The following is a 24706-nucleotide window of genomic DNA, read 5'->3' on the forward strand; positions in this document are numbered from 1 at the left end:
GGCGTCACGTTGCCTCACAGAGGCTGTGAAGTGTGCCCACTGTGTCAAGACAGCATCCGCCCTGTGCTTCCTCCTCCTCTTCCCCTTCCTCCCCTCCCTCCTCCTCTCCCTTCTTCCTCTCCTCCTCCTCTCCCTTCTCCTCCTCTTCCTTCCTCTTCTCCTCCCTCTCCTCCCCTCCCTTCTCCTCTTCTTCCTCCTCCTTCCCCTCTCCCTCCCTCCCTCCTCTTCCTCCTCCTTCCCCCTTCTTCCCCTCCTCTTCCTCCCCTCCCTCCTCTTCCTCCTCCTCCTCCTCCTTCCCCTCCTCCTCCTTCCCCTTCTCCTCCCCCTCCTCCCCTCCCTTCTCCTCCTTTTTCCCCTCTTCCCCCCCCCTCTTCCTCTTCCTCCTCCCCCTCCTCCTCCTGTTTTTGGTAATAGGGGCATTCTACCTCTGAGCTACACCCAAGCCATTCTCAAATTTTATTTTGAAACATGGTCTCACTAAGTTGCTGAGGGTCTTGCTAAATTGATGAGGCTGGCCTCAGACCTGCTCTCCTCCAATCTCAGCCTCCAAAGTACTGGGATTACAGGTGTGCACCACTGTGCCCGGCCTCCATGCTTTCTTCTATGGCCAGGATCACTTCTCACCCAGGTAGACGGAGCCGGCTGGAGCGTGTCTAAGTCTGCACAATGCTGAGGGCTGTTAGAGAGGCACTTATTTATATCCCAGAGAAAATAAAGTTAAAAAAAAAAAAGCCAAACAGGATGTTCCTTAATAAGAAGCGGCTCAGTACCCCCGGCCCAGGCTTCGGGAAGTGCTGGAGGAGCCATTCTGAGTAGCCACAGGAGCCTCCTCGGCCACCCCACCCCACAGGCTCTGCGCCTGGAGCCAAGGTCCGCCCTGCTCTGGCCCAGAGGGAGCGTTCAGGAAACGGGGGAAGTATGGACACAGCCCAGGCATTCGGTTAAGTATTTTTAAAAAGCTTTCCAATTCTGCTATTTTCTTCTCCTCACATTCAATATTCTTGGTTGCTAAGTGGGAGGAAATGTGGGGAGGTGGGAGAGGTGTGGAGAGCTGGGGAGCGGCAGCCTCAGCGAGGCTGAGGGCTTTATTTTCTCCCTCCTGAGGGGGACGGGCCAAGGCGGCAGCCGGGCCAGCATGTGCTGTCGGCTGGGGCCTGGCGCAGAGGCTCCTCCATCCTGCGGCTACTGACAGGCCAGGCGTGGGGACCCCGGGAAGATAAATACGGGCGTTTTTCATTTTTTCTTTCAGACTTAGAGAATTAGAATCTTTTAAAATTCAAATGATCATTACTGTCAGATTAGACGCACAGAAGGGAAGAGCCAGGCTTATGACGACCCTTAACCAAGAGGAAAGGGGGGGGGCGATGGCAGGGATTCGCGCCCTGAAGGACCCTGTGGGTGTAGGCTGGATGGGGGCCCACTCTCCACAGAGCCACCCACTCGGCTGCTCTCCACAGGCCCCGGCACAGGCCTGTCTAATGGTGGTTCACGGGGGCCCCTTCACGGGCTGTGTTTGAACACTGTTTTAGTTGTTGTTTTGATATTGGGGATGGAACCTAGAGGTGTTCAACCTCCAAGTCACACTCCAGCCCTTTTTATTTTGAAACAGGGTCTTGCTAAGTTGCTGCGTTTGGCCCCGAACCTGCAATCCTCCTGTCTCAACTTCTCAAGTACTGGCATTAAAGTGTGTGCTAACACACCTGGATTACTGGGGTTTTTGCTTTTATTGTTTGTGTTTGTTTGTTTTTTGGTGGTACTGGGGTTCCTGAAAGCCCTTCTACCTCCGGGCTACACTCCCAGACCTATTTTTACATTTTTTTTTTTTAATTTGGAAACAGGGTCTCCTAAGCCAGCGCGCGCGGCTGGCTTTGAACCTGCGCGATCCTCCTGTCTCTGCCTCCCAAGCGCGGGGATTACAAGCGTGCGCCACCACGCCCGGCTTTTTTTTTTTTTTTTTTTTAACTGGAGAAACTTTTGTAAAATAAAGTCTCATGGGGGGCTCCCGTCTGTTGTCCGGGTGCCCACCTCACACCCACCTCTCCCCTGCAGGTCGCTGCAGACCGCGCCAGCCCACAGCCCTAGAACAACACCCTCGCAGGCTGCTGGTTCTTTAGGGCATAATGTGGGCTGCCTGTCTACCTTGTCACAAGCTGAACAGCTGTGTGACCCAAGCTGATGTCCGGAAAAGCGCCCCAGATGTGGGCATGGGAAAGTGGGCTCTGGGTGTGCAGTGGACTGCTGGGGGCTGGCTGCCCCACGCGCTGGCTCTGGGGCGGCACCTTTGATCTCCCGTTGACTCGGCTACTTTACAGCTCTCACTAGGCAGAAGTCACTCTGCAGAACCCTGGTAATAAGACAAATGGATTTTGTCTGGTAGAAACACAGTTGATTTCCACCCTGCCAAGAAGATAACCCCAACAATGCACCTCACGGTCTTACAGGAATTCATTTCGGTATTGCGGCCTACACCTGCTTGATGGGCCTTAACACTGTACCTGTTCCTTCACTAATGAGTTGATAAAACCTTTCTTTTGGGGGGGGGGTAGTAGAAGTTGAACTCAGGGGCTTTCTACCTCTGAGCTACACTCCTAACCCTTTTCTTTTGAAATAGTATCTTGCTGAGATGCTGAGGTGGGCCTCGAACCTGCGATCCTTCAGTCTCAGCCCCCCCACCCCCGCCCCAGGTAATCCAATGGAATTACAGGCATGTACCAGCATGCTTGGAGAGTTAATCAAACCTTTGACATATTTTTATTTTATGTTTGTATGAATCATGATTTTAACTTTAGGAAAATTATATTTTATCACGCTAATAGTGACTTCTCCTATCCTTGGTAGGATGCAACTTATGCAGGTCTTTTAAATATTACTGCAAGAACCCCATCTGGAATACATCATTAAGTAGGCTATCCATGATTTACCAGAGGGATGATAAGACCTGTCACAGGAGTTAAGAAGTCAGGAGCTGGAGGGAGGGAGTGGAGAGAGATCGACTGTGAACCGAGTCAAAAGAAATGAAGCCCCGGGCTTGGAGGCTTCACAGCCCCTGGGAGAAGAGCTCCTGAAAACGGCGTGGAGCTCTGTCACTACTGCCTGTCATCCGTGGACCTGAGGCTGTGCAGGGGCGGCAGAGTCAATGCCTGGCTAAATGCCGATCAGAGACTGCACCGGTAGGCGAGGACCCATGCAAAAGCCACACAGAGTAGCACGCTGGCCTCTTACCTGGGATTGGTTAGGTTGTAGCAGGATTTCCATATCTGTAACATGTGCTTACAGGTGAGCAGCGCCTCATCTGGGCCCCGGCAGAGCGACTCCAACTTCACTTTTGAAAACAGCAGTCTATGCAGGAGACAAGGGAGAAAAAGACACAGTTCATACCAGAGGGCTGCAGCTCTGCGCACGCAGAGGTGGGCTCAGCCAGGGCATGACTGACTGCACCATCTCGGGACAGACACAGGGCGGGGCAGTCACGCCTGTGGTCTAGGGGAAGCAGCAGCCGCAGGGAAAGACTCCAGAACCCCCGCCCCATGCACGGCTTTGCATAAGTATCACGATGGAGGCAAAGGAGACTGCAGGATGACTAATTGTGGTCAGCTTGGAGGCCTTACAGCGACCACTTTTACTCAGAACACAGGGATTTTATTAAGAGCATGCTTTTTAGAATAAAACCTATTTATCTGTGAAACTTAGAAAATTCATTAAAAGAGAGTCTGGATTTATTTACAAAATTACACATGAGATATGACTCAGTGGATATAAATATCTACAGATAACCTTCCACAACGATGCTCATGTCTCAGAAGCTGGGAAAAGCGTGTCTGGACCACAGACACACAGACAAAGGGGCTTCAGGGGCAGGCCCTCCCCTTCTGCTCCTCCCCAGTCCTGCTATTTAGGGTCGTAACTCCAGCTCACTCCAGCTGCCAAGGTATCTCTTCCCTATTTTCATTACCACCCACATCTTCAGCCTCAGTGCAAACCTTCTGAGTGCTAAGTTTAGAACGTTCTCTTTCCTGGGCCCTCGGCTTCATTCTACTCCGAGTTCTCCTTACACCTCTCCACAGACAGACATCAGCCTGGGTGACTGCAGACCCCAGCTCTCTTGGCTCCTGGACTTATAACACTATCCCAGAGAAAGTTCCAGCATGAGCCAGTGCCCTCCTGATGGTCTTCCTGTCTCCAGACTTGCCCAGCTCTCAGAAACCCAACATCTTCAAACCCAGCTCATGAAACTGCAGGGATCCCTTACTGCCATCACGCTAAGTCAAAACTCCTTCTCTGGTCCTTGGAGTCACTTCGCCCCCAGCCACCCCCCACCCACCTAGCTCCACGTCCCTCATTCCTACCGATGCAGTCCGCTGGCCCCCCTCTCCGCTCTACCACTCTGTAAGCCATGCCCTCGGTCGCAATCTCCACAAGTTCACCTCTCTTTATTCTTCCAACGCAGCTAAAACCCAGCCTGGTTGAGCAGGCCTTCCACCAAGCACAGCGCCATCCTCTGCTATGGCGGTTGGTGTTTGCTGTTACTAACAGCAAGGAGAGGACCAAGACAGGGAGTGGCTGCAGGTTGTTGAAGGCCTCTGTGCCCGCCTGAGCGGCATGGAAGACGCTGTTGACTGTCCCTCTGCAGCCACCCTCCTGGGAGGGGGTCTTCTCACTCTTAGTAGCTAAGGGCTCGGAGCCTGGCAACAGGGCCATCCACCAGCTGTTTTCTGGGTGTGATTTTCTCCTCCCCCCGTGTGAGGCCCTCTTGGCCTAGGATTGTGCTGAGGCAGAGCAGCCTTCATCAGCATCTGCTCACCAATGACTTTCTCTAAACCGTGAAGATAAAGAAACGTGCTTGTGGGTTTGTTATACAAATAGGAGAGCCTCTTAGCCCTGCATGATTCGAGGCCTTCATCCCAAGGTGCCGGAGAGCCGCCAGCCTCTTTCCTCTGTGAGCGACGGACTCAGAGTTTTCCCTCCCCATCGTGGCCCATGCTCAGGGCTGGGTCTGCAGCAGCCACTCCCTCTCCATGGCTCCCAAAGAGGCCAAGACTGCGGCCTGCCCAAGCCTGGGTTTGCAGGACCTGGGCTGATGGGACGACAGGGAACAGGAAGAATGCGGTCCCTGACCTACAAGCAGCTGGGCCTCAGGAGCCAGACACGAGGACAGGGCTGGCTCTGCCTCGCAGCATCTTGAGGACTGGAACTTCCCTTGAAGTCTTACCAGGGCCGCCTACAGGGAGCGGCAGCCATTCCGGATGTCTCAGGGGTTGCTTTTTTGTTTGTTTGTGTTTTTTTTTTTTTGTACAAGAGGCTGAACCCAGGGGCATTCTACCACCAAGCCATATGCCAGAATGATTTTATTTTTTATTTTTGAGTAGGGTTTCACTAAGCTGGCCTGGAACCCATGATTCTCCTGTCTCAGCCTCCCCAGTACTGAGATTAGAGGCTGCACCACCAGGGCTGGCTCCGAGGATTTTTATTTTTTCTTTTTGGTGGTACTGAGGTTCCTGGAAGCCCTTCTACTTCCGGGCTACACTCCCAGCCTTTTTTACATTTTTATTTGGAAACAGGGTCTCCTAAGCCAGCGCGCGCGGCTGGCTTCGAACCTGCGCGGTCCTCCTGTCTCTGCCTCCCAAGCGCGGGGATTACAAGCGTGCGCCACCACGCCCGGCTTCCGAGGGGTTTTTAAAGGAACCAGATGCTGACCCCTGCCCAAGTCTGTATGAGTACAGATGTGGCAGGCAGGAAGAATTACCCACTGGAACCTCCCACAAAACTCGGGCCACCAAAAGATGTTTACAAAAGCCCACAACTGTCCCCACCCGAGGGGTGGCCATCAAGCAATTGTGGCCAAGGGAGACCCTCTAGGACAGGAGGCCACGCAGGCAGGAGAGGTGGTGAAGTTCTTGGGGCACTGCAAGCTCCCCAGCTCAGCCAGCCTCACAGGAGAGCCATGGAGGTGGTGAGAAGGTTTCCCTGCCTGCAGGCAGAGTTCCTGCTGTCACGGCCATTAGCCGCGATTCCTTTCACTGTACCCAAAGTACCAAACGCCAGAGTGCGTGCGTCTCGGCCTCGGCCTGGGGGACGGCTCTGTGCAAGGATTCTTGGCTGGAAAAAGAACTTCTAATTAACATGAAATAACAGCTTTCAAACACTTGACTCAGGATATAGAGTTGAAAGGTGTGGGCTGGATTTAAGAGAACCAGACAGGAAGAACAATAGTAGAAGGGTGAGCACAAATGTGGGGAAAGCGCTTGGAAGTGAGGCCAGAGGAAAGCAAGAGGCCGGCCCAGGACAGGAGAGGAGGCCAGAGGCAGGCGGGGAGCCCCGGGCCTGCCCGGCCCGACTCAGGCGCTCCCAGGACGCACACGGCAGAGCCGCGGAGAAGGTACTGCCTTCTCGCCCTCCCCAGATCTCAGCTGCTCTACCGGGCAGGAAGCAGCCCTGGAAGCAGAGCCAGCGGTGCTTTCATCGGGTCTGCCCAGCCCTGCGCGCGCATCTCCACACCACTGAAAACATCTGGTGGGGGTAAGTCGTGTTAGCACAGAAGTGAGGGGCACACAGACAGCTGGCAGCAGTGCGCTGCGATCCATGTCTGGAGATATTACAGATGCCATCGACAGAGGCAGAGAACAAGTGTCTAAAAGGCTTGGGAGGAACCAGCATTTGATACACTTCCTGGTGCCTATGTGTCGAGGTGGTATGTACCAGGGCCAGGCTGACTGTCTAGCGCCAACCCCGGGAGGACTTCCTGATGTGGGGGGAGGAGGCTGCCAGGTGGGGCCGTGGGCTGCACGTCACCAAGACCAACCTTGGCTCCAGCCTGCAATCACACTGGCAAATGCTCTCCTTATACCTCCTGCTCCTGACTCAAAGTTCATTAGCCTAATTTAAAAAAATGTGTTCAGAGACACATTGAAAACTTACATAAAATTAATGAAGAAAAAGAACTGTTAAAATACCAATTGGACTCCATGACTAATAACCCCAATCTGACATCTTTTATAGTGCCTGTGTGATCAGGATCCTGCCCACACGCGTAGCCTCGAGGGGGTTACTCACTGCCCACCACAGGCACACCCCACCTGAGCCCGGCCACTTCCCACGTCTTCCTCTCACCCTCCTACCCCTGGGCCTTGGCACATGCCTTTCCCCCTGGAAAGCCTCTTCCATCCATCCCTCTTTGCCTATCATAGCCCTACTCATCCCTCAAGAGTCAGGTCAAATAGCACCTCCTCCCTGAAGGCAGCTCAGGGAACAGGAGCGAAGGCTCCCAGACGGAGAAGTGAATTCAAAGACCCACAGCTCATAACTATGGAATAACAAGCTCAGGCCAGGAAACATCTGTGTTCAAGACCAGAAAATAATAACAGCGGCTGCTGGACACTTTCAGTGTTTAATCTCTCATTCTTAGGGCAACCCTGAAAATTAGGTGGCAAGAGCTCAAATTCACAGCACGAGTGACTGGAGAACAGATGCTCCAGCCCAGCTCCATCCGACTCCAAGCACTCAAGAGGACGCAGGAGAATGATGTCAGATATAACCATGGTATAAACACTAAAAAAAAAACAAAAGACATAAAACATTTTCTTTTCTTTTTTTTTTTTTTTCTTTTGGTGGTACTGGGGTTCCTGGAAGCCCTTCTACCTCCGGGCTATACTCCCAGACGTTTTTTATATTTTATTTGGAAACAGGGTCTCACTAAGTTGCTGAGAGCCTAAGTAGCTAAGGCTGGCTTCGAACCTGTGCTATCCTCCTGTCTCTGCCTCCCAAGCGCGGGGATTACAAACATGCGCTGCCACGCCCGGCAGAATTTAACAGTCCCATCAGGGCCCACAAGAGCCTTTATCTCAGGCAAGGATCTTTCGAGAACGATCGCATTTGCATGTTTGTGCTTGTGACTGGCCTTTCACCCCAAAGTCTGGTGCATATAAAATTTTAATTATTTCAGCTGGGCACGGTGGCGCACACTTGTAATCCCAGCATTCGGGAGGCTGAGACCAGAGGATTGCAGTTCGCGACAGCCTCGGCTACTTAGTGAGGCCCTCTGCGACTCAGGGAGACCCAGTTTCAAAATTAAGAATAAAAACTTGGGCAGGGGTTGTAGCTCGGAGGTCGAATGCCTCTGGGTTCCATCCCTAGACCTGCCTCCCCCCCATAAAAATTCTAATTATTTCGTGGACCCAGTTAGTCAGTTTTACTTTTCATTAAAACTAATTAATACTTAACCTTATTTTTGGAATTTTTTAAACAATCCCCAAAGAATTCTTAAATAACAGCTACCTTTGGCTTAGTGGAGTACTTAGAAAGGACTTAGAACACCCTGGGGAGGCCTCTCGGGGCCGGTGGCATCATGACGTTTCATTGTTCACCGTAGGAAATGAATCACAGTGGTTTGTGTCTGAGCCAGGCTGATTGTCTAGTGCCAACCCCAGGAAGACTTTCTGACCCCCTGGAAAGGTCCCTGCCCGCTGGACATTCCTATCAGTGCCTGACTCTGGGTTGGCTTCAACCTGGGTCCACTTCCAGGGGTCCCAGAGTCCAGATTTGGGCTGAGGCTGAAATAAAGCCCAAAGTGTGCATATTTCTAAATTCTGAAATGTAATGTGCTTCACAAAACCTTCTGCTAAAGAGCTAAGGTCACCATTCCCTCCAATCCTATCCGGCGGTACTAAAAACACACGCCAAGCACAGCAAGGAGAAGCCAAGCATATCAGTGCACAGACCCGCACTGACCGGCTGACCCGTGGGCGCTGCATACATGGCGGCTGGTTTAGAAACACAACTACTGGGACCAGGAACACTTGGCACTCTGTGCTGATCTGTTTGTGAGCACCCAGGGCCAGGGTCGCGCTCCTTGTTTACCGAATGTGGCACGGGGTGCAAAGAACAGTACAAAAACAAACAACAGCAACAAAAACCCCTGTGGGACCTGCCCAAGCAGAGCCTGGGCCGTCGGCCCTGGGTACCTCCCCAGCACCCAGGTAGCTGGAGCGGGGCTGGTGGTCAACCAACCTCACAAGCATCAGTCAAGACAGATGTCATCAGCAGAGGTGGGCCGGGGCAAGCATGTGGAATTGCAATTTTAAGTTGAGATGGTGTTTTGATGGCTGATGGGTCAGAATGGTAAGAGAACTCAAAGCCACAAGGACATGGTGTGGGAGAAGAGAGGTGGAGGTGTGGCGCCAGGTGAGTCGGCTGGGAGCAGTCAGTAAGGGGAACAAAGCAGCTGCACGCAGCCCAGCACTGCTCCAAGGGGGTGTCATCCAACCCATCCATCCATCCATCCATCCATCCATCCATCCATCCATCCAGCCAGCCATCCATCCATCCATCCAGCCAGCCAGTCAGCCATCCATCCAGCCATCCATCCATCCAGCCAGCCATCCAGCCATCCATCCATCCAGCCGCTCAGCAGGGCTGAAGTAAATCTGTCTTCATTCGTCCTCAGCAACATGGCTGACTGGGTGCTGGCTGGAGCCACGGCTGTCCTGCCTGGGCTTCCCCAGCAGACCGATCTTGGAAGGTGATGTAACTCTGCAGAAAGCAGCCCGTGGTCCTCAGTGAGCCACGGCCACCGACGAGCAACACTGCGCGGGCCTGGTGTCGGGGTCCCGGGCCTGACCCCCGCCGGGTGATCCCAGGCTGCAGGCTGACGGCATTACAGGTGCCAGAGTCCAGAGACTGCAGATCAGCCCCGGCTCCTCTGACCACAGCTGGAAGGGAGGGGAGTGCAGAACCCACGCACGTGGCCGCTCCCACTAGACAGATGCTGCTCGGGCCTCCTTAATTGCAATACTCAATAAATGTCACTTGAACGAATGATCTAATGACTCCATTGTTACACAGGAAATACATAATTTCTTAGATCATCTGGCTTACCTAATTGCTGTATTGACGTGCTATTCATGGGCTTGTTAGAAAAAAAATATAGATTTTTCCAGTTAATTCAAAGCCGGGGAAGGCCGTGAGAGGTCCTAGAATACTTTGCTGCTCCGAGTGTGGACCGGCAGGCTCCAAATCTCCCGGGAGCCTGTGAGGAACATTATCTCCGTGTTCCCCACTCACCTTGACCCACTGGATCCCAGTCTGCATACAGCCAGGTTCCCAGGGAATTCGTGTGCAAATAAGTTCAAAAAGCAGCACAGCAGCTCGCGACTCTGCACCCCGTGGGCAAACTCTGACTACACCAGAGGAAAGGAGAGATGTTTGGGGAAGAGCTCGCATCGCCTCTTCGCTTAGGAATCTCTGCCTTGTTTATTTCACTCCAGTGAGAATATTTATTTGTTTGTTTATTCTAGGTATGAGGTCCTGCTATTGCCCAGGCTGGTGCCAAACTCCTGGTTTCAGTGACTCCTGCCTCAGCCTCTTGAGTAGCTGGGATACAGTACGAGTTACCACACATGGCTCCAAAGAAAACCTTGGGAGCATGAGGGATGCCTCTGTTCTTAAGCTCAGTGGGAATTCTGAACACCCATTTACACTAGGCTCACGACCGAGCGGCGACTCCGGCTATGGTCTAGAATGGAATGCTTCCTTCCCTTCTGGAGGGATGCCTAGGACCACATTCTGCGGGCCGTGCTATACCACTGCCCAAAGCGCCCACGTGTCTCCAGTGAGGGTCTTCCGGGTGGCCATGGGGTACCAACTTGGGGACCACCACTCCCGGCCACCGTATCAAGCAGCACTCTTGGGGCCACAGAGCACTGAGTAACTGGCCCACTACCAGCATGGGACCTTTTTAGGGACTGAAGACTTAGAGAACTGGCAGGTAAGCAGGAGCTGGGCTCGTGACATCTGGGACAGTTTGGTGTTACACCTGCTGCCTACATGGCCATCAAATTCAAATGCCTTGGAACTGTGCGCTGGCCTAACGGAACTCTGCTAGCAGACATGAGCTGAGGCCACCAGCCAGGCCCCTAGACTCCAAGCTCTCCAGGGGGCGCACCTGCACACCCACTCTGTGCTGACCGCTGGTCAGCGTGCAACAGAAGCACCGCACGAGGCTGAGGGTTGGGCTCTTCTTCTCAGCGCACCTGACCTGGTAATAGAGCCCGGAGAGTGGCCAGCTCCGCCGGCTCACTGGAAAACTGTGTGGGGGCCATTTACCCACCAAGGACGTTCTAGAAACGTGACTACTTTTAACACCCACAGCTGCTCTAGAAGGAGATGCACCAGCACATCTGGGGAGCTCACCTGGTCTTTCTCCCACCCCAGAGCCCCTGGCCAGTGAGCGAGGGGGAGGCCCTGTTCCATCGCAAATGGTCAGCTTTGCTGTCCTGGAAAACAGGCCACATTTATTTAGCAAAACAAAGTGTCACGGAGCCAAAGTATTGGGAGGTTTTAGGAGAAGATACCTCACTCTCAGGACTCAGCGGCCCCTTCCCCTGGTTTACAGGCTTCCGTGAAGGGGTGGAGCTGGGGACAGATCTGGGCCTGTCTGTGAGGATTTGGCTGCGCCCCGCCCCGTGGGATCCTAATCCTGCCTCCTCTTTATGACAGGCAGGGACTCCTGCTAGATCCCCTATCAGTTACATTTTGCTTCTCATTTCAGTCAAAGTGTCAACAATCTGCAGCACACCCCCATCCTCCTAGCAGTATTTTTAGAACAAACAAACAGCAGACATATTTAGATGGAACAAATCACCTCAAGATACCCCAGTGTGGCTCATTTTTTGCTCCAACTTGAGCTCTTGATCTCAACTCTGCCTGGCATCCTGGAGTCGGCACCCGCGATGGCAGCAACCTGGCCAGGCTGAACCGGGAGCTGAAGTTCTGGGATCGCGCTGCTGGTGTTTCAAAGGCCTCTCCAAACCCTGTGTGCGAGACACAGGGATGGAGGGAGTTGCTGAATGTAGTCCTATCTATCCCCAAAGCCGTGGGGTCTACACAGAGAGTCAGACTACTTCCTGGGGCCCTGACTGGATGGTGCTGGGTCCAAGAGGGGCAAATAAAGGAGACAGAGCGCTGTCCTCAGGTTGGGCAAAAGAGTTGGTGGGCAAGTGCATTTAGTACATAAATGTACAGTAAGGGTGGGATGAACACCACAAAGGGCAAGAGAAGAAACACAGGCAGCCCCAGGCTGAGCCACCTGAGGCCTCCGGGCTATGCAGCAGCAGTGAGTTTCAGCTGTTTGCTGCACAAGGCGTATCCATGTTTGCTGCGTGCCAAGCCCTGGGCTAGGTGTTGGGGCTGTGGAGGTTTCCAGGAAGCACTCTGTGAATTCAGAGGCTGAGACTGCATACTTTGAATTGCTGAACAAGATATCTAGGGAAACTTGGAGACCTTAGAAAAGAAAAGCATTAAAACAAACAAGCCTTCTGGCTGCCGTGACCGAGATGGGTGGCTTTGGTACGGTCCTGCCACAGCCTCCTCCCTGCCCATCTGGCCTCTCTGTGTTCAGCTTCCCAAGCCCGAGGTAGCTGGCCGGAGCTGTCCTTGCTGGCTGACAGGGAAACTGGCGTGTCCTGATGTTTTTCTGTCCAATATACTCAGAAAGAACTAGAAAGTGGGGGGCATCGCTGGAAAGGACACAGACACTGCATGAGGACTTTAAACGTCCCGCATGCACGCCTGTAGCTGGCCAGGTTTAATTCGGGAAAGGTTTGGCCCTTTCTCTCCTAGTTTCAGGATATTGCTGCTTCTAACGTCCAGAAAAGAATCCCCTCTCACAAACAAACTTGGCCTCACATACGTTTCTCCTCTACTTCTCCTCTTTCGGTTCTTCTATCTTGCCTTGGAAACCCCATTTTCAGTTTGAAGCCATTTTCCACTGTTTGGGGGCTTCCTTCTCTTTGACAAGTACCCACATTTACTGACAGCATCAGCGCGGACACCAAGCCTCACAGTAAGATTATAGAAATGGGGGTGGGGCGCAGGGTGGCTGCTCCTATGGGGCAGCAAGTCCATTCTGGAAGAACCTGGGCTCAATGACCCAAAGCCAGAGAAACTCAAGGGCAAAAGGGTCCCTAATAACCTAATTTTGATCTTCCAAGAATGCTGGGATGCCTCCCCCTTTTTTTTTACAGGACTGGGGTATGAACCCAGGGCATTCTACCTCTGAGCTATACTCTCAGCCCTATTTTTTATTCTTTATTTTGAAACAAGGTCTCACTAAGTTGCAGAGGGCCTCACTAAGTAGCCGAGGCTGGCGAGAACCTGTGATCCTCCTGTCTCCGCCTCCCAAGTACTGAGATTACAAGCGTGCGCCGCGGTGCTTGGCTTTGGAAACCCTCTTATAACCGAACACGTCAATAGTAAAAGGTGAGAATGTTTTTCTAGTAAAGGCAATAGGATTTTCTATGCTAGCCATTTCTAAGTGTGCGGTTTAGTGGTATGAAGTGCATCCCCACTCCGTGCAGACGTCACCATTATCACCCTCTTTTCATCTAGTGCCACTGAAAGCCTGTGCCCACTAAACGTAACTTCCCATTCCCGCTCCTCCCAGGCCCAGCAGCTCCTTTTCACCTTCATGTCTCTGTGCGTTTGACCACTCCAAGGACCTCGTTTAAGTGAAAAGTTTCATGTGGTTCGTGTCCGTTTGAGTCAATTTTTCCACTGAGCAAAGTGGCTTCTGCTGCCATCTCTGATGATGCTCAGGTAAAAAGCTCTTACCTCTTGCTGGGCGTGGTGGCGCACACTTGCAATCCCAGTACTCAGGAGGCTGAGGCAAGAGGATCTCGGTTCAAGGACAGCCTCAGTTACTTAGTGAGGGCTTCTGCAACTTAGTGAGACCCTTTTTCAAAATAAAACATAGGGCTGGGGGTATATCTCAGAGGTAGAATGACCCTGGGTTCCACCCCCAGTATCTCAAAAAAAAAAAAAAAGAATTTCCTACTTCTTTAGGGCTGAACAATATTTATACGTGTGCATATCAGCGTTGGTTTATCCATTCCGTTGTTGATGGACGTGTGGGTTGCTTCCACCTTTTCGGCTATTGTGAATAATCCTTCTGTGAACATGAGTGTTTAATATCTATTCAAGCCTTTGCTTTCAATTCTTTTGGGAACAGACCTCACAGTGGGACTGCTGGATCATATGGTAGCTCTACTTTTAATCTTTTAGGAGTCATTATACTGTTTTCCACAGAGACAGCACCATGTTATATCCCACCAGCAAAGCATACGGATTCCAGTGTCTCTACATCCTGGCCAACACTTGGGGCTTTGTTTTGTTGTTTTTTAAATAATGGCCAACCTAAGGATTCTGTACAAAGCAGCATCTCATTGTAGTTTAGATCTGCGATGTTGGGAATATGCTCCCACATTTATTGGCTACTTCTCCTTTGGAGGAATGCCTGTTCAAATCCTTTGCCCATTTTAAAATCACGTTGCTTCTTTATTGTTGTGGAAAGTTGACTTTAAATAAGCTGCTACTCCATGACGCGTCACTCCACTTTGATCTGCAGTTTCTTCCAGGATGTGACCCAGCTCAGTTGTCCAGAGCATCCCTCCTCCAGCCTGCATCGCAGGGATGGGCATCTGCAGGCCAGCGGCTATCTCACCCCTCCCAGACATCCTGCCTGTGCCGGTGGACCATTCCTCTGGGCTTACCAGGTGAACCGCCTCTTTCCTTAGGGTCCAGCTTTTTATCATATGCCACTTTAATGGGCATGTTCATTACGTCATCACCTGGCTCGTGCACTGGAATAGCTCACAGCCCGACCTCCGGTCAATCACTAAAGGAAGACACGGCTCCAGATGATGTTAACTTCAACCGAGTTCCCCTGACGGTGTGTGAATGAGACAGTGAGAGAGACACACGGTCTCGCTTGCCAAGTAATGACTTTTTAAAAAATCAGATCCGTACTCCATGTAGGTCAAGGCTGACCCTAACCGTGTTTTTTAGTTGTTGATGAGTTAACAGAGGAAACAGCATACAAATCCTGCTCACATGGACTGTGAGCTCCAGGAGAGCACAAGCTGTCTTTCTCTTGTTCACAGCAGTGTCCCTGCTACCTAGCAGGGCACCTGGCCTGTGGGAGGAGCCAAGCACTTTGAAACCCTGAGTGGCTAGGAGCCCAGAGGCACCGGCCAGGCTGCTGGGTTCTAGTCATGGCTCTGCCAATATCAAGGAGCATGACTTTGGGCAAATGACTCAAGCTTTCTGTGCCTCAGTTTCCTCCTCTATAAAGGGGAACAACAAAACCTACCTCAGATGGCTCTCATGAAGATAAAGTTAGTGTCATTAACAAAACTAGTACAAAAATATTAGTGATTGTGATTGCTCAGGAAATGACTAAGCTGGGTATGGTGGTGCATACTTGTAATCCCAGTTGTTGGGAGGATGAAACAGGAGGCCCTCTACAACTTGGTGAGACCCTATTTCAAAAATAAAGAAAAAAAATAGGTTGGGGATATAGCTTGGAAGTAGGATGCCCTTAGGTTCAACCCCTAGTATTTCAATAAATAAATAAAGAGCCAATGAAATGGGCATGGTATATGTCCACTTCTTTCCATATAGTTAGTTCCTGCTGGTATAAAAAGAAACACCAGCATCTGACAAAACGTGTATGAGAGTTGAAGTTGAAGGCCACTACAGAAGAATGGTATTTTAGAAGAGACCTACTCCTCCAGAATCACGTAACTGATAACTTATTTTAATATCTTCCCATGCATCATAGATCATAGTTATGCACCGAAAACACTTAAAAGTTGTCCATTCACCGTAACAGTCCACTCTGCCTTTGTATCCCTGAGAGGTTGCACAAGTCACTGTCTTGTGCTTTGTGGCAACATCTGATATGTGGGTACACTAAGATCTGAAGACCTCCCTGAGAGCACTTGAGTGGGGGCGGGATGCATTCTACTTAAATGAGGGGGAAAAAAAACCCCTAACATTTAATCAATGAAAAATCGACTGGAGGATCCCACGACCACAGTTTTGTCTCAGGGCAAGAAACTTAAACCCTAGCAGTAGATCCCCTTGAAGCCATTGGAAGGCTTGCTGATTCGGAACACTAACATTTTAATAACACTAGAGTTCTCAAATGCCACAAGAAGTATGATACTATCTGATACATCTTCCAAAAGCAAACAAAACAAAACCCTAAACTGTCAGTTCTCCTCCCAGTACTTTTCTGAGAATAAATTTCAATGGTAAGAACAAAGTTGAGAGCCTGATCAAAGCTCTGGCTTGCCAGAGAATGCCTCATTGACTTCAGGAGAGACAATTATTCCAGACATCACTTGGCACCTTTCTTCTACTTTTTGGGGTCAATAAGGAAAAGTACTAAGTAAAATGTATTAACCAAGGGAAATTTCTGCAAAGATGCATTTCAAAAGAAAAAAGACCAAGACTCCTTTACCCAGTAGAGAGTAGATATATCAGAATCCATGAACGTTGTTCACTATAAAAATGCGAATGTTGCTGGGCATGGTGGAGCACGCTTGTAATCCCAGTACTAGGGAGGCCGACACAAGAGGATCACAGGTTTGCAGCCAGCCTCAGTTACTTAGTGAGGCCCTCCGCAACTTAGTGAGATCTTGTTTCAAAGTAAAGAATGAAATATAGGGCTGGGTGTGTAGCTCGGAGGTAGAAAGCCCCTGGGTTCCATCCCCTAGTACTACCAAAAACAAAAAATAAAAATGTAAATGTTGTTAAATTTTATTTTGGTAAAAATGTAGTGTGTGGAGACAGTTATGCAATCAGCTAGGATTAATTTTTCATTCCTTTGTTTATATATTTAATAGTTAAAGGGTTTAAAAATAAATTTTCAATAGAAAAAGGCAGTTTAGGAGGCATAAAGACAAGACACTTTCAGAAATGACATATATAACTCCAACCAGATCGTTAATTACATTAAATATAAGTGGGCCAAATACTGGAGAAGCAGAAATTATCAGACAAAATAAAAAAGGAAGACCCAAGCCCATGCTACCTTCAAATAGAGAAGGGGGACTTAGGAAAATAATGGCTGGGAGTTTTCTAAAAATGAGAAACAGTATCAATCAATCTCCATTTTTAAAAAATGTGATGAATTCTGAGTAGGAGTCACCCTTCCATATATCGTTGTAAAAATGTAAAACAGCAGTACCACTAGCAATTAAAAACTGTGAGAGAGAAAAGACAGATGATGTTAAAATGAACTAAAATTAACAGTTAGTTTCTCAATAATTACAAAAAGAGCAAAATCACTTGTGCTATGAGAATGGTATATCCAGTTTGAAAATCACTTTTGAAAGTAAAGTCGGATACATTTTTAGACACAAACTGTGAGAGTTTGCCAACAAACACTCACTAAAATCTCTAGGGTAATCATTAAACAACAACGAACAAAATGGAACGTTTCCTTTCCATTTGTAAAGGAAAAATATGTAATAAAAACATAATCAAGGTAAGAAAGGAAAGGAATAAGATGTCGACCAAACAGAAGGCAGCACAAATGAGATGGCAGATCTAATAGGATACAAATAGTTCAGGGTTTACAGTAAATGGAAATGAACTACATGTTCCAGATAAAACTGTCAGCCTGAGTTTAAAAAAATCAACTTTACATAATGATCACAGGAGTACATCCAAGACATATAAAAAGTTCAGAGAATAGAAACAGATATTCCGAGCCTATAAATATACAGGCGTATGTGATTGTCGTGTACGCATACACACAGGTGCACACACATATTGTATATATGTACACATATATATGAATATATGCATGTGGATGTGTACTTCACACAAAATAGACCTTGACACAAAATATATTATGTCTTACAATATAATAAAAGGTTAGATATTCCAGGAAGAGACAGTAACTCTAAAGTTATATGAACCTGCCGGGTGTGGTGGCTCATGCCTGATTACAGGCATGTACTTGGGAGGCTGAGACAGGAGACTACACTTTTTAGGCCAGTCCCTGCAACTTAGTAAGACCTTCAGCAACTAGCAAGACCTATTTCAAAATGAGTCAAAAGGGTATAGCTCAGAAGTCGAATAGCCCTGGGTTCAATTGAACCCAGTCCAAAAAAAAAAAAAAAAAAGAAAGAAAGAAAGGTTATATGTATCTAATAGCATGCCTTTAAAACACAAAAAGCAAAAACTACTATAAAAATGCACTGGGTGTGGTGGCGCACGCTTGTAATCCCTGCACTTGGGAGGTGGAGACAGGAGGATCACGCAGGTTCGAAGCCAGCCACGCTGGTTTAAGAGGCCCTGTTTCCAAATAAAATATTAAAAAAAAAAATAGGTGTCTGGGAGTATAGCCCAGAGGTAGAAGGGTTTCCAGGAACCCCAGTACTGAAAACAAACAAACAAACAAACAAAAAAAACCTACTATAAATATGTAGTGGAAGAGGTAAAACTGCCATCCTCAGAGCAAATTTCAATATACCTCTTCTTAATTGATAAAGTAGACCAAAAAAACCAAAAGAACAAAAAACAAAAACAGAAAGACAGAAAAAAAGAAAAACAATCTGAACAGTGTAGTAATAGAAAATACATAATACTAAGAAAATACATATGATTTACTCAACAAAGGCAGAAAACATTCTTTTCAAGCACACATGGAATAGTTACAAGAAATTATGATATGCTGGGCCATAAAACAAGTTTAGTAAATTTCAAATTTAGATGATTGCAATCTTTGAGTAGAACAAAGTTAGAAGCCCATAGCAGAAAATTAACAAACATATCAATCACTAAGCCAAACATGAGAAGGAAGGAGGGAGGGGGGAATGGGGTGGGAATGGGGAAGGGCTAATTGGGTGATATGTGCATGTATGCCTCTGCCATCTTTACTCCATTAACATGTATGACTATAATGCACCAATTAAAAAATTGAAGCTGGGCGCGGTGGCGCACGCTTGTAATCCTCGCGCTTGGGAGGCAGAGACAGGAGGATCACGCAGGTTCGAAGCCAGCCGCGAGCACTGGCTTAGGAGACCCTGTTTCCAAATTAAAAAAATGTAAAAATAGGTCTGGGAGTGTAGCCCGGAGGTAGAAGGGCTTCCAGGAACCCCAGTACCACCAAAAAAAAAAAAAAAAAAATTGAAAAAAAATTGAAAAAAAATTGAAAAAAAATGAAAAAAAAATTGGAAAAAAAAATTAAAAACCTCTCATGTCTTCAACAGCTACAAACCAATGGGTGAGAAAAGAATAACAAAACATTTGAAGTATTTAGAACTAAAAAGTAAAAAATTTCACATATTGAAACTTGTGGTTTATAGTTAAATTAGTATTTAGAGGAAAATTTTTAGTCTTAAAATGCTTATGTCAGAAAATAAGAAGGGCAAAAAATTAATAAACTAAACATCTAGAACAAACTCAAAGAAAGTAGGCATGAATAATGGAAATAGGAACAGTAATTCATGCAAGAAAAAAATAAATATACATTTGAGGTGGCAAAAAAAGCTACTGGTTGTTTGAAAAGATCAATGTAACAGACAAATATCTGTCCGTGAAAAAGAAGGGGTATTAAATAATATTAGGAATGAAAAGGAAGACTTAAAACACAGGTACTCTGTGACGATAAGGAAATGAAATGTAAACAACTTTACACCAATAAAATCCAAACTTTAGATAATACTGATAAACCCTTAAATATGTATATATTTATACCCCAGCTTCTATATTATAAAGGTTTTTTTGTTTTGTTTTGGTGGTACTGGGGTTCCTGGGAGCCCTTCTACCTCCGGGCTACGCTCCCAGACCTATTTTTATACTTTTTAAATTTGGAAACAGGGTCTCTTTCAGCCAGCGCGGCTGGCTTCGAACCTGCGCCATCCTCCTGTCTCCGCCTCCCAAGCGCGGGGATTACAAGCGTGCGCCACCACGCCCGGCCCATATTATAAAGTTTAATAAAATAAGTAGAAAACCTGTATATCCAATAATCATTCTGAAAAAGCAGCAGAAATCTTTCCATAGGGTGGGAAAAAAGGACCAGTACCCCCTAAATGGTTTTTAATTTTTTTTTAGCTTTACCAAAATTTAATATTCTGGGAACAAATAATTTTGGTCTTAAATTATTGTAACATATGCAACAAAAGAACTACTCTAGATATTTTTTGAGGCTGCAGTAACCTGTATGTGGTTCAAACCTGACAAGGATAGAGACTAATTACAGGCTCATCTGTGTGTCTTAAATGCAAAGTTCTCTTAAAAAACTAGTAAACTGAATCCATTAAAAACTCAATTTGTCACCGGCGTGGTGGCGCACGCTTGTAATCCCCACGCTTGGGAGCGGAGACAGGAGGATTGCGCAGGTTTGAAGCCAGTTGTGCTGGCTTAGGAGACCCTGTTTCCAAATTTAAAAAAATATAAAGGTCTGGGAGTGTAGCCTGGAGGTAGAAGGGTTTCCAGGAACCCCAGTACCACCAAAAAACAAAACAAAACAAAAACAAACAAAAAACCTCAACTTGTCATTATCAAACTGGGCTTTATTCTAAGAATACAAAGTCAATTTAACTTTTGTTCCATATGTGGTACTGGGGATTGAACTTAGAGCAGTGCCACCACTGAGATCCACCCCTGTCCATTCATTTTGTTTGTTTGTTTGTTTGTTTTGAAACAGTCTCAGTCTCACTATGTCTTGTGGGCTGGCCTTGAACCTGTGATTTTCATGTCTCAGCCTCCTAAGTACTAGAATTACAGGCAAGTGTGATCATGCCCAGCTACTTTAACATTTTACAGTATCAATTAACATAATATTCACAGATTATAGGAATAAAATCATATAAGCATCTCAATAGATACAGATAAAGCATTTGACAAAATTCATTATCAATTCATGGTTAATAAAAACAGCTCTTAGCAAACCAAGAATAAGGAGAGTTCCATGTTCTCTGTTTTTGCTGGCGGGTACTCAGGATTGAACCCAGGTGCATCTTATCTCTGAACTACACCTCCAGCTCTATTTTTAATTTTAATAATTTATTTTTTGTGGTACTGGGGATGGAACCCAGGGGTATTCTACCCTTGAGCTACACCCCCAGCCCTATTTTTTATTCTTTATTTTGAAACAGGGTCTCACTGAGTTGTGAAGGGCCTCACTAAGTAGCTGAGGCTGTCCTTGAACCATGATCCTCCTGACTCACAGTGGAGCAAACCTCTCACCTGATGAGCCAGGAAGAAAAGAAAAAAAGTGGCAGCGGCAGCAGCAGCAGTGGCGGCAGCGGCGGCGGCGGTGGCAAGAAGATCGACCCAGGTCTCACGATTATGGGGACTTTGGGGGTGTACCCTCAGAGACATAAGGAACTCTCACTAGGTCCTACCTCCTAAAGGTCTACCCTACCTCCCAGGAGTATCACTCCAGACACCAAACCAAGCCTTTAACACGTGGGCCTTTGGGGAACATTCACCCAAACAACAGAGGATGTATGGATATGGTTTGAGTGTCCCAAGGGTTCATACGTTGGAAGCCTGGTCCTCAGCGTGGTGACATGAGACGGTGGAACCTTTAAGAGGTGGGACCTGGTGGGAGGTGACTGGGTTGCCACAGAAGAGCAAGCCTAGCCCTGCCTCATCTCTGGCTTCCGCTCTCACCGCACCATCTCTCCCTCGTGCGCGTGTTCCCACCAGGATGCTATCTACCAAGACCACATGTAGCCATGTAGGCTCACCAGACCCTCACCAGAGATGAGCAGACACCATGTTCCTTTTTTCTTCTTCTTTTTGCGGTCCTGGGGATGGAACCCAGGGGCACTGTACCTCCGAGCTATACCTCCAGCCCTATTTTTTAGTCTTTTAATTTTTGAAACAGGGTCTCACTGAGTTGTGAACCATGTTCTTAAATCTCCAGAAATGAACCAAATAAATCTCTTTTCTTTGCAAATGTTAACCCAGCTTTAGATGTTTTGTTATAGCAACAGAAAACAGACTGATACAGATGTTAACGCTAGTGAGAGCAGCTTTTCCTGTGAGGGCCTTCAGCTGTCTTATCTGGCAACAGTCTGACAGGTGGACAAGACTGACCCTGACTGGGAAGTTTTCACTTCCACACAGCTAGTTCTGAAGAAACATCAACTATGCATCCCACCCATGGAGGAATCGGAGCTACGGTTCTGCTGGGGACAAGCTTGTCACAAACAAACACAATACTACACAGCAGCTGGGACCAGGGCCCACTCACTGTTGTTTAGGTTGATATTGAAATGTTTTACCTAGGTTGGGAGGAAACCATGGGACCCGCTGACTGCATCTGGCCTTGACTTTAATAAGTAGTCTTGGGTAGAAGTTTCCCAAGGAAGAAATAGAAATATTTTAAAAGCAGACCCGCGGCCATATGCTTTGCTTCTCCCAGCGTACGGCTTAACATTAAAATAACAGGACTGCATTCTTCAAATATCTCCACTGCTGCTCCTTATTTCCACTGCTTGAAAAGGCTGTCAGCTGCCGTCACTTGGAGGCATTACCGTATTAGCCACCACTGTTTACTGCTTACTGTGTGGGGTGGCTATTAGTTTAATAAGCCTTCTCTTGAATGACACTCTAAGCTGTGGAAGCAGGAACACGTGCTAGAGTCCTATATCTAATGAAGAGGGGTGTGTGTGTGTGTGTGTGTGTGTGTGTGTGTGTGTGTGCACGCACACCTGTGCATATGTGCACCATACCTATATGTGTTAGGGTGGGCAGCAGGGAGTGGAACTCTATAAATAAAGTATTTTAACCATTTTAAGGTCCCAAGGGTTAAACATCTTGGGATAAAATTCAGCAAGGTACCAGTGTGCAAAAGAGCAAGTCTGAGGTCTGCCAGAAGTGACCACTGCAGTAAAGCTCTTTAATTCACTCTGCATAAATAGCTGCAATTACAAAAGAAATCTCTAGCCAGAGGTTTCCTGGATTATAACAAGAATTCTCTGGATGGGGAGAAGTGCCCTTTTCACTTGAAGACAAAGAAATGTTTGTAATGGAAACGTGTGAACCAACTTTCCAAGGAGAGCTGCTGAAATGCACTGATTAAAAGTGTGGTGAGGCGATGATGAGGCCGAGGCTGACCCACTTACCTCCCCACCGCACTCACCTTCTGCATTCCTCCCCCTCCCCCTGCCCCCAGCCACCCCCGCCCCATTACTGGCCCTGCAACCATGCAGACAATTAGAACCTTCCAGCCTGAGGGAGTGTTTACTATTTCTGGCAACTGTGTACTGGTTACTAAGCTACCACCACTAAGGATAAAATGGTAACCCGGTAGCCCAAAGACAATGTTCTTCTCCACAAAGCCTACCCAACAGGCAGGAATTCAATGGATTCCAAGCTCATGAGTTCAACAGAGCCGTGACTCAGAGAAAGTACAGATAAATAGACAATTCAAACATATGGCAGTTAATAGTGATAGTTCTTGGGGTATATGCAAATATTGATTAACCTCTTTAAGGAATTCTGTTTCCTAGAGAATAAAACCAAGGCCCAACTGAACAACCCCCAGAGCCAGCGGAAACCCCTGGAAACACAGGACAAACACGCCGCAGAGCAGCGCTTCCGAAATTCCAGTTGCTGGAGCTTCACAGAATGTCTACCTTGTTCAAGTTTATCAGTAACAATATTTACCTAGCACTTTTCTTTAAATTGACTAAAAATTCTTAGTCTCCCCCTGAGCAATAACTTTCACTAAATCACACTTAGATATGCATATATTTTTTCTAGTACACACTTAAAAGTGCATAACCATTAAAACATTCATCTAAAGACCATATGAGTTCATCCTATGTGCTCCACAGGTACACATCAGGAAAGAGTGGATGAGCAGTTTACCTAAACTAGGAAGTCCTAAGGCTGGGTTAGGCTGACCTAGCAGCCTAGGGTTGTTGTTGCTTCTTGTGGTACTGGGGATTGAACTCAGGGGTATTCTACCTCCAAGCCACACTCCCAGCCCTATTATATTTTTTTGTTTTTGAACCAGGGTCTCAGTAAGTTACTAAAGAGTCTTGCTACATTGCTGAGGGTGTCCGCTAATCTAAGATCCACCTGTCATTGCCTAAAAATCAGGAAAAAAAAAAAGAGTAAAGAGGATTTTATATCATTTATCCCCAGAATGTCTGTGAGTGACTTCATTAGATAGATTGAAAGTGGGGCAGTACATTTAATAACCTCTGAGTCGGAGAAAACACAAATCCAGGCTCACTTACATGAAGTTTTCGGGGTACTCGCTCAGGGCCATGTCGATGATGTTGAGAGCGTCGTGGTAATGTTTTTGTGCGGACAGGAGCAAGGCGAGGAGGTGCAGGGAGTTGGCATCATCGCCTTGAAGCTGGAGAGCTTGGCGGACATACCCAAGAGCCTCTGGTATCTGGTTGAAAACAAGACCAAAGGGAATTTTGAACTGCACATGCAGTCACAGGAAAAAGAAGTCAGCCCTGCGATCGCTGGGAGCAGAGAGCTCTTCCGCCTGGGCCTCATTCACTTGGTAAGCGAAGTCCTCACGGCAGCCCCGGGATCAGCACACACTTGACGACAGATGCCCTCTTCTAGCACCAATGGGGCAAGGGGTGGCATCCAAGAGACTCTGCTTCTCTATACAACTTCAGTACGGAATCTTTTACTTCTCCCTAAATAAACACTAACTTGTTTTCTCCCCCTCTAAACGGATCTACTTTAGATTTCATTGTAAATGGAGACACATACAAATTGTCTAAGATGATTTCATTGTAAATGGAGACACATACAAATTGCCGGAGGTTTTTAGTGGAATTAAACGGCCTTAGCTGAGCTGTTCTCATTTTTTAAAAAGTATTACTGAAATTAAAGTACTTCATAAGTCATAAAACCATAAACAGAGCTTTCCAAA

The 24706-nt window shown here is 47.6% G+C and overlaps 1 protein-coding gene across 4 annotated transcripts in view; it reads right to left on the reverse strand.

Moving 5' to 3' along the window:
• The window catches only part of TTC7B (tetratricopeptide repeat domain 7B), a gene marked incomplete at both ends in the record, with an annotated part of 236690 nt that overhangs the window by 61860 nt on the left and 150124 nt on the right, over nucleotides 1-24706 (reverse strand). For all 4 annotated transcript variants that reach the window (XM_080707808.1, XM_080707806.1, XM_080707805.1 and 1 more), the window contains 2 exons: nucleotides 3223-3339; nucleotides 24048-24208. In XM_080707808.1, the coding sequence (XP_080563934.1) occupies nucleotides 3223-3339; nucleotides 24048-24208 (278 nt within the window). The remainder of the gene's footprint in view (nucleotides 1-3222; nucleotides 3340-24047; nucleotides 24209-24706) is intronic.

This window comes from Muscardinus avellanarius (genome assembly GCF_963383645.1).
Source record: "Muscardinus avellanarius genome assembly, chromosome: 12".
Classification (NCBI taxonomy): Eukaryota; Metazoa; Chordata; class Mammalia; order Rodentia; family Gliridae; genus Muscardinus; species Muscardinus avellanarius.